At 37.3% G+C, this 18,870-nt stretch overlaps 1 protein-coding gene across 6 annotated transcripts in view; it reads left to right on the top strand.

The window, feature by feature from the left end:
* The first annotated feature begins 445 nt into the window (after positions 1-445).
* Positions 446-18,870, top strand: part of LOC138178450 (titin) — a 76,981-nt gene continuing 58,556 nt past the window's right edge. For 5 of the 6 annotated variants that reach the window (XM_069110525.1, XM_069110361.1, XM_069110611.1 and 2 more), the window contains exons 1-9: positions 446-787; positions 3,041-3,182; positions 12,052-12,349; positions 15,245-15,425; positions 16,174-16,424; positions 17,006-17,150; positions 17,394-17,606; positions 17,987-18,169; positions 18,276-18,473. In XM_069110525.1, coding sequence (XP_068966626.1) covers positions 775-787; positions 3,041-3,182; positions 12,052-12,349; positions 15,245-15,425; positions 16,174-16,424; positions 17,006-17,150; positions 17,394-17,606; positions 17,987-18,169; positions 18,276-18,473 — 1,624 coding nt within the window. In that variant the 5' untranslated portion in view covers positions 446-774. Of the gene's footprint in view, positions 788-3,040; positions 3,183-6,232; positions 7,200-12,051; positions 12,350-15,244; positions 15,426-16,173; positions 16,425-17,005; positions 17,151-17,393; positions 17,607-17,986; positions 18,170-18,275; positions 18,474-18,870 lie in introns of those variants that run through there. The other variant, XM_069110448.1, reaches the window with a different exon arrangement.

Raw genomic sequence — 18,870 nt, 5'->3', positions numbered from 1 at the left:
TCTTCAACATTTCGGTCTGTAATTTTTGAATCTCCACCATTTAAACCGTCAATATTTTTAATCTTCGATATTTCAGACGCAACGATAGCCCGTCGTCTACGCCGGAAGCGATCTTCAACACCTGAATCTTCAATTTTCCATCGAATCTTACTCTACGCAAACACACACACATGCACACACACCGCAAGAAAACGTCACTAAACAACAAATGTTCCTCAATAAATCGCTGAAAATGAAATTGGAAGGAAAGGAGAACGACGTCAAAGAAAACCAACGGAATAATAAAGAAAAAGAAAGGCGAAGACGCAGCAAGATACGGGACAAGTTATTCAAAGATAAAAAAACAGCGATGCGCCGGGTTACATCAGGGATAGATAGGAGGCCAAAGAAAGAGGGGTATAGAGGGGCGTGCCGATGGAAAGGGGAGAAAGGGAGAAAAGAGGCGTTGGGGCCGAACGCGTGTTAAACGGCGCATGTGCGCGTTTCGTTAAAACGACGAAGCCGAGAGTGGCGTGTCGAGACGATTTTAGACCGCAGCAGGGCCTCCTGCCGTCAGATTTCGTGGCGCAGGGTGTGCTGTGCCACAGGTCATCAGAGTGAAGAAGAGGTCGCCGGAGGGAGGAACGGAAGCTTTGGCGGTCGAGGCGCCGGAGCCCGCGACCGGAACAACGTGCAGGTTGCCTGTTTCCTCGAATCGAACGCGACGTGCTGCGTGCTCTCTTCCGCGAGTGATGTCAATGCGAGGAAGAATCGGTTTTCGTATCATCTGACGAGATGACCTTAACAGGTAAGGAGTCTGTGGCCTCTATCCTCGAAACGTGAATCGGTCAGAATCGAAACTGCGAGGGAAACGTTCGATGAGTCGCGCGCGAGAAACGCGCGAGAATCTTTCGAAGTTGTCGAACGTTACGAGAATCGATGTAGAGTATTTAGAGGAAAAGAAATATAAGAAGTTGCGTGTCGTTTCGTCGTTTGAAAGGTGAATCGGTAAAGATCGGAACCGCGGGCTAAACATCGGATGAATCGCGCATGGAAGAAATGTGTGAGAAGATTCAGAATTGTCCGAGATCGCGAGAATCGATACCAGAGTATTGAGGAAAGAGTTTACGATTAAAATCGTCTGGGCCGAGTCGTATTTTATTTTTCGAAATGCAAATTTGTACAAGTTGAAACTCGTAAAAATTGGTGAACGAAAAATTCGATGTGGCGAACGCGTGAAAAGGTTTGAAGTTGCCGAAGATCTCGAGAGAACCGATATAGAATGGTATTAAAAAGGAATGAAAGTTACGTCTCGTTACTATTTTTCGAAATGTGAATGGACAAAAATGGAGATTGTGATGGGAAGATTCGGTGAAATTCGCGCGAAGAACGTGTGAAAAGGTTTAAAGTTGTGGACGATCGTGAGGGTGGAGAAATGCGTCCGGATGGGAAGAATCAACAAAGCTTGGATAAACTTCTCGGTTCGTTAAGTTTCGGTAAAAACGTGAATCCTCTTCGATCGATGACGTTCAGTGACGAAATTTGTTTGGATCGCTGGTCGTTGAATCTTTCTGCTGGGTGCCAGGTGGAGGCTCGTTCTCGCGTGAACAACGTAGACGCGTTTAACATCGTTTGTAGGTTGTTTCGCGATCGCTGTTACATAAAAATCTCGAGACTGGTGGTCCCGACAGAGGCTGGCGGCAGAGTCGGGATTTATGCGTGCCGCGTACTCCAGGGACCGGTAATAACGCGTTTACGAGAACGAAATCCGCGTTAAAAATAAGAGTAAAAAGCAACTTTAATCGTAGCGTGAAAGAGATCGGTCCATGAAATAGTTTGAGAAAATTTTTGTCGATGTCGTGTTGGGAACGAAACAGTCGCGGCCATGTTTATCTTTTAATGTATTTATTTACCTGTTACCTGTCGAGTTCGTTGGAGACACACGCGAGCGAAATTGCCTCTCGCGGTGGAAATTACCAAAGAGACCTGCGAAGATGGATATCGAGAAATAAATTTATTATAGCAAAGATTTGATGTTGAGCCTCGTTTTATTTTCTTAGGCGGTTTCCATCTTGGTTGCTTTCTCCACTCAGATATCTATATTTACACCACCGGTCAAAAGTATTAGGACATTTATTGATATTTTGTACAGATTCAATGCTTTTCGCTGCTTTTGTGTCATCTGCTTATTTTATTATATAAATTTATTATTTTTCTTTTTGTTGGCATCATATTCGGCGTAATCAGTGCCATAAATTCCTTACGTCAATGTTCTGACAACGTAGATTTTCTCATGTATTTCAACTTTCAAGACTATCGTGCCTTTAGTTTCGCAACCAATTAAATTATAATATTATAGAAATAGAAAGAATACAATAAATTTTGTATAACGATAAATGCAGTGTTATTTTATGGAAGATTACAATGAATTAATTTACGCTCTTGGTACATTCTACGTGCATTATAATCTAAAATACTAAATAAAGTATAACTCATTAGAGTTTTCCAGTAAATGTAAATGATCAACTGTTTCTGTCCGGCAATGTAACTGCTGTACTTAAACACATAATAAGTCGCTAGGTATAGTGATTTTTTAATATACCAAACAATAAATCGTTTAAATCTTTTATCTCTTTGAAGCATACATATGTAATAAATACGTCTTTGTATTCGTTTCAAATGTAGCCAATATGGTCATAATAGTTACGTCTAATTACACTGCTCATGATATTTTTCAAGACATTTTATACAATAGTATATTATTATATAAAAATAATATATTAATAAAAGATTTCTGTCGTGATCTACTGTATAACGTACACTACTGATTCAGTAGCCATTTTTGATACCACGTGAAAGCAAAAATACCAAGTACCGTTCGCGAATAATAGATTTTCGCCTGCGGTTTAACGGAATAACGTTTTGACGATATCGTGTCACGTGCTTCTCGATTGGAACGCGTCTCGTTCCACAAGTAAACGTTGTCATCCGTTCAAGATGTATTTTCATAATCGCGTTAGTAATGGCACATTATACAATTTCATTATACGATTCGTTACAGATCAAACGACGAAAGCCAAAGGACCGCCGCGATGGCTGGAGCCGGACCAAGTCCTTCCGGTTCAAGGACGCGTTGGCGAAGACATCGTCGTGGAACCGAAATTACGGTGGTCCGACGTTTTCGACGAACTACGATTCGAACTGTAAGTTTAATTTCGTGCTCCATAACGTTTGGTATATTTTCTTTCAGTGTCTTCGAACTTTGTAACATAGATATTCTAATTATAAGATTTCGCTAACCTTGTGACGAATTTCGATAGTTTGGTAATAACCAAACATCTTTGGTTCGTTAAGATCAGACTGCAAACGTTTATGCAATTTTGTATTTCGATGAATATAAATAAAAAAAAATGGAACTTGAGGTAGGGATTTCTTTTTATTGAATTTTGTCTATTAAACTTCGTAACGAACACTTTACTTTGAATACTTGAATTCTTTAAGACACAATCTCATTTTTGAGATGTTTCGTTTCTCGATGTTTCAAGGAAATTTGTAGCATAATATCAGAATGAAAAATCACGATACAGATCAATAACGATTCCTCTTCTGGTTTAAGAAATATTCTAACAATAGAGAAACATATTTCGATGGAAAATAACTCAAAGAACGTAGAAGGGTTGCATTTCTTAAAAATTCATAAAAATTTTTACCCTAAATATGATCCTTAATTTTACTATACAAACTATATCTATTTATATAATGTTATTTACTATCATTAAAAATTTGTTAATTATAATTTTGGTACAATTCCATGCGTATTATCATTTCTTTTAATACATTTACGATAGTAAAATTATGTAACAAGGATAATTATAGCGTGAAAATGAAATGAACGGAATAGCTGTTGCGATCGGAAATCAGAAACGCGGGTTGAAGCAATTGATAACAACTCGAAAGTTCACGAACCCTGAGCGTTGTTTCGTCCCGTACTATAATGATCGAGCATCGTCGTTTACCCGTTATCGTTCATTCTCGACTATTGGCCCTAATTTCGGGTGGAAACCTTGAAACGTGCCAAGGATCAAACGCAGTTTATTTCGAGCTGTCGCGCACTTAATTTTCGCGGAGGACCAAATTACACCGTCGTCTCGTGTAATTTCGTTGCGCGAATTTTCGCATATAATTCTCGCGTAAATTTTTCAATGCCAGGGACGTAATTGATCGGACGTAATTTTTCCCAATTTTTTCAAGCGATGTCAAACGAAAGAGAAAAATATTATTTTTCTCCGATACCTTCAACTAAGAAAGAAAAAACGAGAATCAAGAAATACAAATTAATTATAGACAATTTTTCCCCCAATCCTTTCGAATGAAACTAAAAAGAAGAGAATAAAATATGTAGCTAATCGCGGACAATTTTTCTCCAATTTCTCTAAGCGAAGCTCCAGTAAAAAAAAGAAGGGAAAAATATATACACGATCATAGATAATTACTTCCAATTTTTCTACGTGTAACTGAAAGAGAGGGAAAGAAAACTACACTAGAGTAATACGTAATTTAATGATTAACACTTGCAAAAGTACATTCGATAATCTTGAATCAATCTCCGAGTACGAAACTGAAAAATGTTCAAAATTAAGAATATAGAAACGTGTTATTTAAATGAGTGACTAGGTATAAAAATAAATTGTAACTGCGAATAAACACGGACCAAAACCTTCAAATACTCAACATCAATAATTTTCATAATGTATAACACGATGTAAAAGTTCCGTATGATAGCATAATCGATGTTCTTTATCAGTGGCAGTTAGCTATAGTGAGAATGATTTTAGTTTGGCTGAATTTCAGGTAGTCTTTTTAGTAATGAGTAATATATCAAGCTGCCTAGGAAGGTGAAAGATTCGGTGCATAACCATCGAACGCTTATTTCGGGAACGCAAGACGTGACCTCATCTAGCCTCGCCGCTTAAATAAGACAAGGGTGACGGATCGATGGTAGTAATTGTTGTCTTTTTCAGGACGATTCGTCATCCGACTCACTTCACCTGTACTTGCCGAATCCTTCTCCTCGAATACATGCGTCGACACGTTTTGTCGAAGAAAAGTTACCATATAACGTGCCATTATCAGGCAGTGTATCGCTATACGTGTATAAGTATGGCGACAATGTATAGTATTATATTTTGTCTATTGTACGAAAGCTCCTTTCTTTATCGAAATTATTTTCCTCTAAGTCATCGCTACGGTTTCAAAAATAGATTTTCAGGCGAAACCTTGACCTCGATACAGGCTAATTTCTTAACACTATGTAAAGAATAGAAGGGACAAGAAGGATACGCGGTACAGGACAAGATCGTTTCGATAATACGAATTGGGAATCAGACGTTTAAAATTACTATTAATACTTCTGTAAGACGATCAGAGAACCAGTTAACAAATAAGTGCAAACAATTCTCAACGCGTGCACTCGCTTAACACGTTCAGAAAACAGTGATTTTAACTTCTCGCTTTATGATTTATTTGTTAACGACCCAAGTGTACTATTTAAGCTTTCCTCTTCTACAACATCGTGTCGGATTACGCAACATCGAAATACTGCACATAACGCGTATCTTTAATTATCTTTAATCTAAAGAATCGAAATGAAGCTAACCCAATTGCGAATACGAATCCCAACTTCTATCGACTCAAAACTGTAACTCATGTCGCAAGTATGAATGAATATCGTAAGTGAAACAGTTAAAAACGAAAGGATAGAACGTCTCTTGTAAAACAATTTCAAGCGTCTCCTAAAATCATTTCGAGGAGAAATATCGCAAGGAAATTGCGCTTCTTTTACTAAGCAACCACCGAAACTTGAAATTCCTTTCGATGGCAAAGAAACGTAGCGGTAACGTTCAACGATCGTTTCTTCTTTCATCGACGAGTTGGCCAGTGACGGTCCCCTGACCATTCAGACGCTACGTCACTACGACGACGGAAGCGTTCCTCTCGCGAGTTACGAAAATTCCGACACGGCTTTGACGTTCTTCTCTTCGACCATCCCCCTTCTACCCCTCGATGCAGGCTAAATTCGACCGAGCTCGAAAATTTTCGCGAAAAGACGAAAGTGGCGCTGCTCCTTGGTTCCGACTCTAGGATGCTGCACGCATCTCGTTGCTTATAGCTTCCTTCGAACTATAGCGGAAGGTGGCGGATGTGGAGGTGGAAAATCGGGCGCGGACGATCTGGCGCTGGCATCTCGCTATCAGTCTTCCGAGGGAGCGTCGCGACGATCGACGAGCGGCTAAAAATCAGCTCGGACCTCTCTTTCCAATTCCCCCTCTTTTTCTCTCTCTCGCTTCCGATTCGTTTTAGCTTTACACGCATCGACCGCTAATTAGAACAGAGAGGTCTAGAGAAACAATCAGGATCGATAGCTGACAGATCGCTCGACGATCGCACGCTACCCCCCTCCATACAGTTCGAACAACCCTCCTCGAGTACCTTTTTTTTTTTTACATAATAATTCCCAAATTTCGATCGTGTTATAACAACGGCTGTAACGTTGCATGGTGGTTCACGCGAGCGAGTTTTAACGTCGAACGAAGATATATAATTGAAAGAAGAATAGAGTGAAGTATAATATAGCAGTGATAAGGAGCAAGTTTCGCGATCCAGCTGGAGCGTATTGTCGGAAGCTGTGGATAGAATGACGATCGGTGTCATCGAGATAGACGAAGTGAAGTCATCGAACAGACGTGTCAGGGTCGTGAGACACGAAGCAACGCTTGTCGGTTTATTTTTGCGTCCCTGTCACCGTGCACACCAGCAATATCACGACAACGATAAATAACGCAACGGCGATGCCAACGTGTGACAGGTCGACGCGATCGGCAATGAAATAAAAATCGATCGGTGACTAAGTATCAATGCGAGTACAGAACCGCAGGACACGGAAGAATCGATGCATCGATTCGGATTTCATCCACCTTTTCGTCCCTTATTTAGCTCTCGTATACGAAGCACGCAACTGTCGCGTTTCGTCTGGGATGGTTGGTTTGACAAACTCGCGAGTGATTATCGGTGGTGACTGCTGTTGTTTCGCGAGTGGTGAATCTTGATTCAAGGAGGAAGAGCGTCGAACGAACGTGTGACATGGGGAGCGACTGCTGCAAGTGCGCCAATGGCAACAAACCTGCCATTACGGGATCGTTTAGAAACCGTTCTGGATACCGGTAGGATTTTACAATCATTGGTAGCATACTAGAGGTACAATGTAGGATTTAGAGTTATTAGCAAACTGTAGATTTTTATGCAAATTCATATCTTTACGAAGATAAAAATGATATCTAAATTGAGGTTTGTAACGTCTAGGAAATATGCCAATTCTTATGCTATGTCTTTGATATTTTATATATTTTGTGTATCGTGTATTTTGTACATTCTTACTGGTTACAATTTACAATGAGTATACGAAGATCCGTAGTTTAGTTACCGAAAGCGAAATTCTTTACGTCCATTTGCTTTCTCGTTTGTTTCGTTTGTTTGTATTAGCAGAATCTAGGACAATGTGATCGAGAAATGTGGAATTTTACTGATTGGATAGTTAGATTCTATTCTGTAAATGGACTCGTATCAACATTGTTAACTCTGATTTTTTTTAGTGAAATTAATAACGGATGCCTCTAAAAAATTCTCTAAAAGTTTCCTCGCCATAGCTGCATGTCAGAAATTTGGTTCCTTGGTGGTTTCTTGGTAATAAAAATCATTAACAATCTTTGCTACATAAAATCAAAAGTAAGTTGTAATTATCGTAAAATTAAAGATCCTAGTCTGTTGTGATGATCTGCAGCTCTAGATACTAATCGAGATATTTTACGGCTTAAATTCTTCCATCGAGTTTCAATCGTCCATCATAGGACAATTATTCTCATCATTCAATTCATTCGATTACAAGCTGAATACCATAGAAATATCAAGATGGCTATCGTCGAGTATGCAATCAAAATTAAACGCAAATAGAGTTTCTATTCTATAAAATCCTGTTCTTCTAAACATCAACGTAAAACGGATAGCAAATTCGATGTTAAATCATATTAGAGAAACCTTGAGTTTCGGCTGGGTTATGCGAATAACGCAAGTCTTAGACGCTACAAACGAAGCTTATTTACACGATACACGAGCTTCTTTCACTCATAAACACCCTAAGTATATACATCGTACGTTTAACGAAATTTTATACCGTTTTTACAAAGTACCTCGTGGTATCTTGAATTTCGAGCGCTGTAATAGGAAAATTCTGCGTTCCTATCGTCTGAAGGTATCTAAATAAAAATCGGTTGCACGCTTCCAACGTATTTTCGGCAAACAAATGATCTAGAGCGCCTCAAACTCTTGGCATTGCTCTACTGCCCTATTTTCGTCGTGTTTTTAATCAAGCGTGTATGCACGACAGCGAGAACTTTGTCGTTCGATCGTCGCGAGATCGCGGCAACTGCGAGTATCGATCGAATTTTTCGGAGGCCGTGTTACAGCGTTCGAATCACTGAAATATCTCGTAACGATCTAGAAATACCGTAACGCGAGAGATCAGTGGTGCAACCACGGCGTGTGACTGACGTAAGGGAATTAGGTACGCTTTGACCACGACGTGATACTTCGTCTTTTCCATTTTCCTTCCACTTGCCTTTTCTTCTTATCGTTATGTTCTTTCGACTAATGTCAAATCTCTCGACAGGATTCGAATATATTTATTTGTCATGATGTGCACGCAACGATGAGGTTTTTATGGAATTATTAAAAAATTATTTTTCCGTGTTAAATCATTAGGAGATTACTTCTCTTTGTGAATGAAGTATAACAATAATTTTTTTTTGTTAAATACTTATTTCGATGGAAGATTGATATGGACTGGAAATTGTTTCCGTAATCAAAAGTACATATGAACTTTAAACTTTATATTTCATGTTTCGAACGTCTATGTTTGTTATTTTACTTAAGTTTAATGGGAATCTTTATGTTACCTTAGAATTTACATTATAATTACTTGACACAATTGCAAATAATTTATTAGAATTCGGTGTTTCTTCTCTTCTCTTTGGCACCAATGCGTTACATATTAAATAATTGGCATTCCTGGATAAATAAATAACCTTTCTTCTCGAGGATTCATAGCTGTTTCCGTAAAAGCTCTGAAACAGAATTAGAAAATTTCTAATGTATCGTAGTATCTAGTTACGTTGTTTAATATATCAATGGAATAAGAAACTCCTCGTTACAAGATTAAAATAAAACAAATGTAACAATTGGAACACACATATTTGGCGTCTATGAGAGAAATTTAAGCAAGTAGAAACCTACAGAGTGTGCATAGTATGCAAATATCGTAGTCACAAGAATATAAAGTTACATAAACAGCGTTCTAACTTCTAGTTAAAATAAATCGCTTAACTAAAACTCTCGGTTAACAAACCAATTAAACTACAGGTCTAAACCTACACGCAAACACCAAACAACCACGTTAAATTTTTCCCAATTTCACTAATTGTCCTCCGATCGCACAATATTCCAAAAAGTTCGTGCTATTTTCTGAGAAAATTCCATCGGTTTTCCGTTCTATTTGTTTTCACGCTAAGTTCCTGCAGCTTCTGAAACATAAACGACGATAAGATCGATCGATATTGCGGAACGCGTAATCTGTTTCACGGTTAGGCAAAATAGATATTGCGTCATCGAGCTTGAGCGCGCGCGTTTGACCGCGTCGTCGTCGAGGAGGCGCTTATGCACGCGCCCCGAGCTTGCAAAGGGTTGCGCTTTTCAATATGCGTACATATTGCGCAAAGAAAGATTTTTTCGCTATGACTAGTGATCACGAATCGAGCTCGCTTGCAAATGACAGTCGATCGTTTCGTTCAGACGGTGAAGAAATAAAAGATAGACGAATACGAGGGTCCGATTGGACTTCGGCCATCGCCCTGACAAGACACACAAATTGGCATTTGGATATTGCAAAACCGACCTCGTTTCGTTAGAAAGTGTTCCTCTTCGCTTTCTCGCTGGCAGTCGATTCGTCTGTGTTTTCTTTTAAATCAGAAGTTCAGGGGACAAATGGCACGAGTGACGAAACTTTTAATTTAAGAAAACTCCGAGCAAAGTTCACTTTAGCAGAGAAATCTGTAAATCTCGAAGCTTCTAATTGTTGATGATGACATAACCAACGTTGAGAAATATGAAAAGTCGATCCTTAAATATTAATTTGTTACATTGCAAACTTGTAATTTGTAGACCATAGTTTTGACGAAAACAGGCGACAAATTTGAGGGGTCGAAACATATCTGACGAATATCTGAATACCTGAGAAATTATCAGATTTAGAGAAATGATTTGAACGTAAAAATTTAGGCTGCGTAAATAATATTTTAAAGAATTGGTTCGTTCAAAAAATGTAATGAAAGTTACCACGTTTCTGCCAATTTTTGCTATAAAATGTTTATATATTTTCATAAAAATTTATACGCACAAACTTCCAACAATTATACGAAACACGAGCAAACTGGAATTTACTCTTTCGACGTTACAACAAACGTTATTTATTACCATATCAAATTATTTTTGTTCATGCTATATAAACGAAATCACTAGCCATGCATGATCGTAAAAGTGGTAAAAATTCTAACAGTTTGTGACCTTCTACATGATTATAATGTAGCGTCTAATGGCTCGTTAGTTTTTCTTCGAGCAAGCAAAATTAGTATCCCACGTAATGGTCAAATAGAGATTGATGCAAGTCGTAAATGCCGAAATTGTGCAAGACGAGGAAGCTGGGAATGTTGGAATGTTCGCATAGGGTGTGAATTCGTTTCCGCCAGTCTGTTGTTTCAATGTACGCGATTCGTTCCAAAGATATTTATAGAACGCCCACGTATACCGAGAAGTCGTAACTCACTCGCGTTATCTGCGTACCTGTCTGTGATGATTCTGTGAATGATTGGATAATTGTAAAAAAGAAGAGACGAGGGTTATTAGATGATCGAATTTAATTGTAAGACACGTCAAGATTTACGATTAGTAGAAAATAGAGGCGAAGAACAATAACACTGACTGAATAGTATCGTAACGAAGACAGACCAACTGAATTAAAATATGAACTTTTGCTACTGTTTTATATCTGAGTTTGTCCCTGTGTATTGCTACGTTTTCAAACGTTCGAACAATTTTCTAAAATGACAGAACCCCGTTAGAAGAATTGTGATAATTGGAGATTTTTGTAAAATTTCTGATTGAAGCGTATTGGAATAAAAATCGAATAAACGAGCTTATAACGTTGCACATGAAATGCAAATTGAACAAATGAACGTATACAGGGTGGGCCACGCAGCTGGGTCGGGCTATAGTTTCGATTTCGTTGAAGATGGCGATAAATCGTAGAGAGTACAATGGAATGACATGACCTATGTTCGTAGATATTCGCTGTTCATCGACGAAATCGAACCCAATTACATGATTCACCCTGTATATTTATGGATAAAATGCGTAAATGCATTTATTTTCTGATAGTTTATAAATATTTATTTTTAACCAAACATCAAAACTACCGATAAAATTATTGAATGGTTGCATAAAAAATAAAATCAATATACGTTACTATCCTAAAATAGTATACTACCAAATTAATTTACATTAATTAATATAAATTTCCGTGTATATCTTCCTTATTATATTTATCTATTATATCAATTTATATTATACAGGGTGGTTGGTAACTGGTGGTACAAGCGGAAGGGGGGTGATTCTACGCGAAAAAAGAAGTCGAAAATATAGAATAGAAATTTTTTTTTTTTTAATTTTTCCATCGAGACAACGATCTACAGTGAGATCCGTTATAACGTACCGCACGCGTACCGAGCGAAAATTCAAAGTCGATTTTCTCGAAAACAAAACCTCAAACGAAAAATTGTTATTCTATATTTTCGACTTCTTTTTTCGCGTAGAATCACCCCCTTTCCGCTTGTACCACCAGTTACCAACCACCCTGTATATTATATTATTTTATGTGCGTTGAATGACAAAACTGCAATTTTACTGTAGGCTACGCGGAGATGTACCGATACCATCCGATCGATATAGAGTACAAATGAGAGGCAACGTCGTCCAGTTGACTCTGAAGCAATCACAAAAGGACGACACAGGACACTATGCTCTGGTGGCTACGAGAGTTGATCAAGGATTCGACAAAGGATCTTCCAAGAAAATTCACCTCAGCATCGATGAAGCTTCGGAAGAGGGTGATCCACCAGTCTTCTTACGAAGATTGACAGATCTTGCAGTTAAAGTTGGCACCAGGACCAGATTCCTCGTGGAAATCCGGAGTTCGACCACACCGCAGGTAATCATTTACATCGCTATATTGTGCTGATCACTCAACTCTTAACTACTATGATGAAATAGTAAAGTATACAGAATTAAGTAAATTGACGAATATTATGACAGTTAATATTACGTAGTATCTACTTGAGATTGAAATAATGACAGTTCCTAGATCTTCTTGCCCAGTTGGATTAATACTATCGGTGAAATTTTACATGTTATAAATATTATTAATCTCTTTGTAAATCAGTCAACAACCTTGGTAATAGAACAAATATAATTACACAAGTGAATTTTTCCACCTGTAAATTATCCAATTATCCTGATAAGGATGTAAATAAAAATGGAAGTAAAACTGATAATGCGAAGTTAACCATCATCGTGATTTCTTTATCTATCCACAATTAATCCATCTCAACGAAAACAAATTACAGAACAAATTCTCGATAAAGTGGAAAATAATCCTATAATTTTCTAACAGACACACCGAGCAATACCACACGATAATATTCAAATTTTACAAATTATCGTGTTGTACCTATTCTTTTCTGACAATATTAGCCAAGACATTCGCGTTGTTGAAAATTGTCCAGTCCATGAGATTGACCATATTTTGATCGTTTTAAACAATTTACTAAGAAGACACAGGTCAACAATAAGCACCGGTAATCTCGCGGTAAACAAGGAAACAATTTTATCACACGTTTAATACCAAAAATCAGAAGATCGATCGACCAATTGAGATTCGAATAAAGAAGAAGCTTGGTACGTTCCAAAATTGGTAGACAAAATTGGTAGGCAGAGGAATCCGTGCCAACTTCGGTGATTAACCCGGAAGGGTTGAGTCGAAATCAACCGGTGACTTATTGCGACGGATTTTTGTTGGTTCTTCTATGGCCGACAGCGGACGAAGCGGGAAACGCGCGCTAAAAGGGAGCCAGCCGAGGTCCATGACCCGAGATTCAGAGACGAAAGGTAGAAAACGAAGATCGTTACGCGGTCCTGTGCGTCGTATTACGACTATTATTACGCGCGCGCGTATACTATGGCCTGAAACTATGCCCGCAGATCGGCTAAATCTGCGTGCGTTCTGACTGCTCCTCGAGAGCCCGTAAACTTTCGAATGCTCGTTTTTCGCGCGGCGATTCTCTCTGACCGGGTTGCGTAACGCTCGAGGGAAGAGAATTTGCCACGAAACGGTCCCAGCGGAATTTCTCGTTGAAATTGCGAGGGCAATTTTGAAATAATTGATGCGGTCTTTGAGATTAAAACCGAGACGAATAACTTTCAAATGTGAAATTTTGATGCTGGCTAGTGTCAGAAGTAGACTATCTTTGTTATAAATAATAATTATTAAAATGTTGATTATCGAATAGGTTGAATACGACGAATTATGTATTTATTTAAATCTAATACGAATTATATGTTTGTGTGATTTGTGACTATTAAGAATCGACTATCCATTTGCTGAACAGGTCCGAAAGAAAAATCGGACTTTACTTTCTCCTACTATTCGAGATTTCATATATCTTTCAGATGAATTTTCATAGAATTAGAGAGCAGAATCGTGATAAAATAAAAATGTAGGTTAATAAAAGAATAGATGGGTGAAATAAATTGATGCTGATATTAGCAGTACGAACGGCCAGTTAGGGTTGTTATAAAATGCCGAAGACTATCAAAAGTTTCTATTCCTCTAGAATCATTAATCTACTACACACATATGTCAGAACCATTAATACTGCGTTTAAACTTTTCAAAAGTATTCCGAATTTACAAAGACGTTCCTGTTAATTTTCCGGCTTTAATAACATTTCATAACTAAAGAATAGTACAAACTTTCAAACTTTTCAAAAGTATTCCGAATTTACAAAGACGTTCCTGTTAATTTTCCGGCTTTAATAACGTTTCATAACTAGAGAATAGTACAAACTTTCAAAATTTTCAAAAGTATTCCGAATTTACAAAGACGTTCCTGTTAATTTTCCGGCTTTAATAACATTTCATAACTAAAGAATAGTACAAACTTTCAAACTTTTCAAAAGTATTCCGAATTTACAAAGACGTTCCTGTTAATTTTCCGGCTTTAATAACGTTTCATAACTAGAGAATAGTACAAACTTTCAAACTTTTCAAAAGTATTCCGAATTTACAAAGACGTTCCTGTTAATTTTCTGGCTTTAATGACATTTCATAACTAGAGAATAGTACAAACTTTCAAACTTTTCAAAAGTATTCCGAATTTACAAAGACGTTCCTGTTAATTTTCTGTCTTTAATGACATTTCATAATTAAAGAATAGTACAAACTTCAGAATAAAAACAACCTTTTAGATCTAAGGATATAACTCTCTTAAGATCAGCTTTTAAGTTGAATTTTTATGTTTTCCTGTAAAACCAAAGCAACATTTTAATATGTTCAATATTTCTACAATTATTGAAATGACGAACAATATAGGTTCAGCTCAAAAATTAAATAAACAAACAGTATGCTAGCGTGTACAACAACGTACTGAATCTTAAACTTGCTTTCCCATGAAAAATGAAAAAGAAGTCACTTATTACCTTCTACTTCTGTAACCTTCGTATTTTAAATTGAAGTATAAAATACAATCGATTATAATCTCCCCTATCTTATCATATATAATATATACCCTACCTTAGATAAAATATTGATTACGGACGACTAAGTTGAATATTAATCACAGGAGATTACGTAGGAGACTAATTACAGAGGATTAACTATAGTATTGATTATAAAGGATCAAATAAAGTATCGATTGGGAAGTATTAAGTAGAACGAATCTTCCTGTCGTTCGTTTTCTCTGAAAACACGTATCGTTTGATTTGTTGTTGGCGTCAGCAGGCTTGTCGCGGCTTAAATCTCTCAACGAATCGTTGTTGTTGAATTCCAGATCACTTGGCACAGAAATGCCGAGCCGGTCCACGCGGGTTCAAGATTCTCTTTCGTCCACGAGGGAAATTTCTATTGCGTGGATGTGGCACCTGTCACGGTCGAGGACGAAGGACACTGGACCTGCATGGCGGAAAATCGAGGCGGACGATCATCCTGCACCTCCCGTCTTACCGTAATCGGTAAGAACACGTGTTCCTGTTTAAGTCTGAATTCGATAAAATTACGCGTGTGTCCTGCGACTCCGGAATTTCCGGAACTCCGATTCGTCGCGGCTGTCTTCTAGACAAAAATAGATACGAGCCGTACGTGGTCAGCGTTTTGGGATTCGGACGGAGAAATAGTGAATTTTGGTCGAAGGTGCTAGGAAATTCTTCGAATGACCGTAACTTTGAATATTTATTGCTTTTTCTTCAACATTTTTAAATCAAATAAAAAGAAATACGTTTGAAGCTGCGGTCTTTTTGCCTTGTAGCTTTCTTCAATTCAATTTAATGATGTATTGTTAATAGAGAGTTAGTAACAATTTGTTAATTTAAGATAATGGTTCCTTTTCTAACAGAAAGTTTATTCTGAATAGATTTTTTGCATAATAAATAATAATTACATAATTACTACAGGAAAAGAATATTCCGAGTAACCATGTATAACGAACAAGAAAACGATCTTTCTTTATCTTACTCAGTTTACTAAATCAAACTTATGTTGATTATTAACACGGTAAATATCATAATTTTTGTTGGAATCTTTTCTTCCGTACAAAAATTCCTCTTAAACGTATTCGTTTTATACTTTAAATACGATCTTTGATGAATATGCTCCTTTCTGTATCGTGTGTGCATACTTCGATCATGTACTATGAGTGGACTATGCACTTTCTTTTTATAATTAATTCTCTCTTTCGATTTGTTTTCATTTTTTAATCTACAGTTCCAAAAGCGTACAAAAGGCCAGAATTCGTCGAGGAGCTTCGAGCTCTTCTTACAGAGACAGGTACTGTGTCCTTGGAGTGTAAAGTAGTCGGTGTACCTACGCCGGTGCTAAGATGGTTCAAGGACGACAAAGAAATCAAGGCTGGTGATGTCTTCGCTTTAACTGCCAACCTCGATGACCCAACCTCCCTTGGCATTTATACTTGCGAGGCAGTAAACTGCATGGGAATTGCTTATTCTTCTTCAAAAGTAAGCGAGCATAAACAATATTATAACGTTATATTACATTGTCTTATATTATATTACATACCCGTATATTTTTATTATTATATTATTGTTGAGAATTGTGGATCTTTGAAGTCGAAATAATGTTATAAGAACACTAAATTTACATTTGGAATTAATATTAGAATAGTTATACAGGGTGGTTGGTAACTGGTGGTACAATCGGAAAGGGGATGATTCTAGGCGAAAAAAGAAGTCGAAAATATAGAATAAAAATTTTTCGTTTGAGGCTTTGTTTTCGAGAAAATCGACTTTGAATTTTCGCTCGGTACGCGTGCATTTTATCGCGTCTCGTTATAACGGATCTCACTGTAGATCGTTGTCTCGATTGACGTTATTTTTAAAATTTTTAAATTTTTAAATTTTTAAATTTTTATTCTATATTTTCGACTTCTTTTTCGCATAGAATCACTCCCTTTCCGCTTGTACCACCAGTTACCAACCACCCTGTATTTAAAAGTTTACGCTTTTCCCATTAATTGCCTCCGTTTTCAGAAAAGAATTTTCACCACATTCGGACATATACGCGAAATATATTTTTTTAGGTACATGTGGTTGGAAAAGGCAGTAGGGAAGGTTCTTTGAAGCCAGCAGATTCCTTAACACCGTCCGGTCCTCTTCCTACTTTCACGAGGATTCTGCAGGACGAATGTTGCAGGATTGGGGACACTCTCCGGCTTTCTTGCCAAGGTATATCTTTCGCAATTCCTTTTTCTTTTGTTTGCTTATTGTTTTCTATCAATCTTACCCACTTATGACGATTATTTCATATTCAAACTATTACATTTCATTTTTTCATTTTCTGCTAGTTTTTAAGTATCGTAAAATACACACATACTCGTACATCTATGTAAATCTTTTCTTTTCTTATTCGATATTAAATAAAAGATGAGATTAATCGTTGAAGCGATTCAATTTATTACGATGTAACAGTTCAAGTACCACCATGGCCGAAAGCAATTACGTGGTACAACAAAGAAGGACGCATCGAGCCGAGCGAGAAATACCACGTGATGGAAGATGGCCTTGGTGGCTACTTTATAGAGGTAAGCCCTGTGGAAGCCATGGACGAGGGTGAGTGGAAGTGCGTCGCCACGAGCGCTGAAGATATGAAACAGTTTACTACTTGCTACGTTGCAATGTCCAGTAAGTGGAAAACTAACACTTTCTTCACTCGATACATTTCAGTAAATTTGGTTAAAATTTGCTAATTTTCTTATTATAACTAAAAATTTAATTCGAATTAAAATTATAAATAAAACTACTTGAATTTTCACTATTAGACAATTTTGAGAATCAATTAATTCAATCGTATTATTGGCAACTAAGTGATTTTGTCAATACCACCTAATGAGAAAATCCGCAATCACTTACTTGCCAACCCAATATAAGAAAATAAGAAAATGAAGATTTCTGAAACTTTTTAATTCTTTAAATTGTTCAGAGGTAGATTCGTTGTTAATTGATATTTAAATGACATTGGAGATTTATTATCAGATCGTCCGATTAATTTTTTATTCGTCAAGTTCCAAAGAACTACAGGAAACCCCGCTTCATGGAAAGCTTGAAAGCTGTCCTGACAGAAGAAGGTCTGGTGTCCTTTGAGTGCAAGGTCGTGGGATTCCCTACGCCGTTGCTGAGGTGGTTCAAAGACGGCCAGGAACTAAAACCAGGAGATGTTTATCAATTAACCGGGACCAACTCCTTAGGTATCGATCGTACAATCTAAACATCCAAATACGTCTTTCAAATATTTGATTTTTTATCGACATATAATCGTTCCTTTAATGCTCGTAATATTCGATTTCGTACCAGGATCCTATTGTTGCATCGCAAGAAATTGTATGGGAGAAGCAAAAAGTACAGCCGAATTAACGATCGAAGATATACAAAATCAATTAAACGAAGAAGAACGTCTGCAACTTTTAAGCACAAATCAGCCGCCCATTTTCATCAAAGGTCTTAGAAGTTGCGAAGCGAGAATTAACGAAGATTTCCGATTTACGGTGCAAGGTAATTGCATGCGAAACTTAATTTATTATCTTAATCTTCCACTTGGAACATACTATTACGAATGAACCACGATTACATCGTTATTACGCTACAATTTTCTTAAAAGCATCAAGGTAATTGCCAAAAATCATTTTGCCGTCAATTCTGTATGACTTTCCAAATTTCTTACACGTTTCGATACTTGCATTATCAGAGCTGTGAAAAGCAAGATTGTCATAGATAACAAATTTCACGTTACGAGTAAAAGCATTACTAAACCTACATCAACGTATTAGGTTGTCCGGAAAGTGTCTTTCTTTCGCAAACGTGTATTTTACAACAATGCACCTTCACTCAAACGTGAAAGCAAGTCTGTGAAATGTCGCGGTGTTTTCCTCGACAGAAGAAAATGGATCGT

Source organism: Bombus flavifrons, chromosome 1 (assembly GCF_040668555.2).
Source record: "Bombus flavifrons isolate JBK064 chromosome 1, iyBomFlav1_principal, whole genome shotgun sequence".
NCBI lineage: Eukaryota > Metazoa > Arthropoda > Insecta > Hymenoptera > Apidae > Bombus > Bombus flavifrons.
The sequence above is the reverse complement of the archived record's forward strand: the minus strand, read 5'-3'. Positions and strand labels throughout refer to the sequence as shown.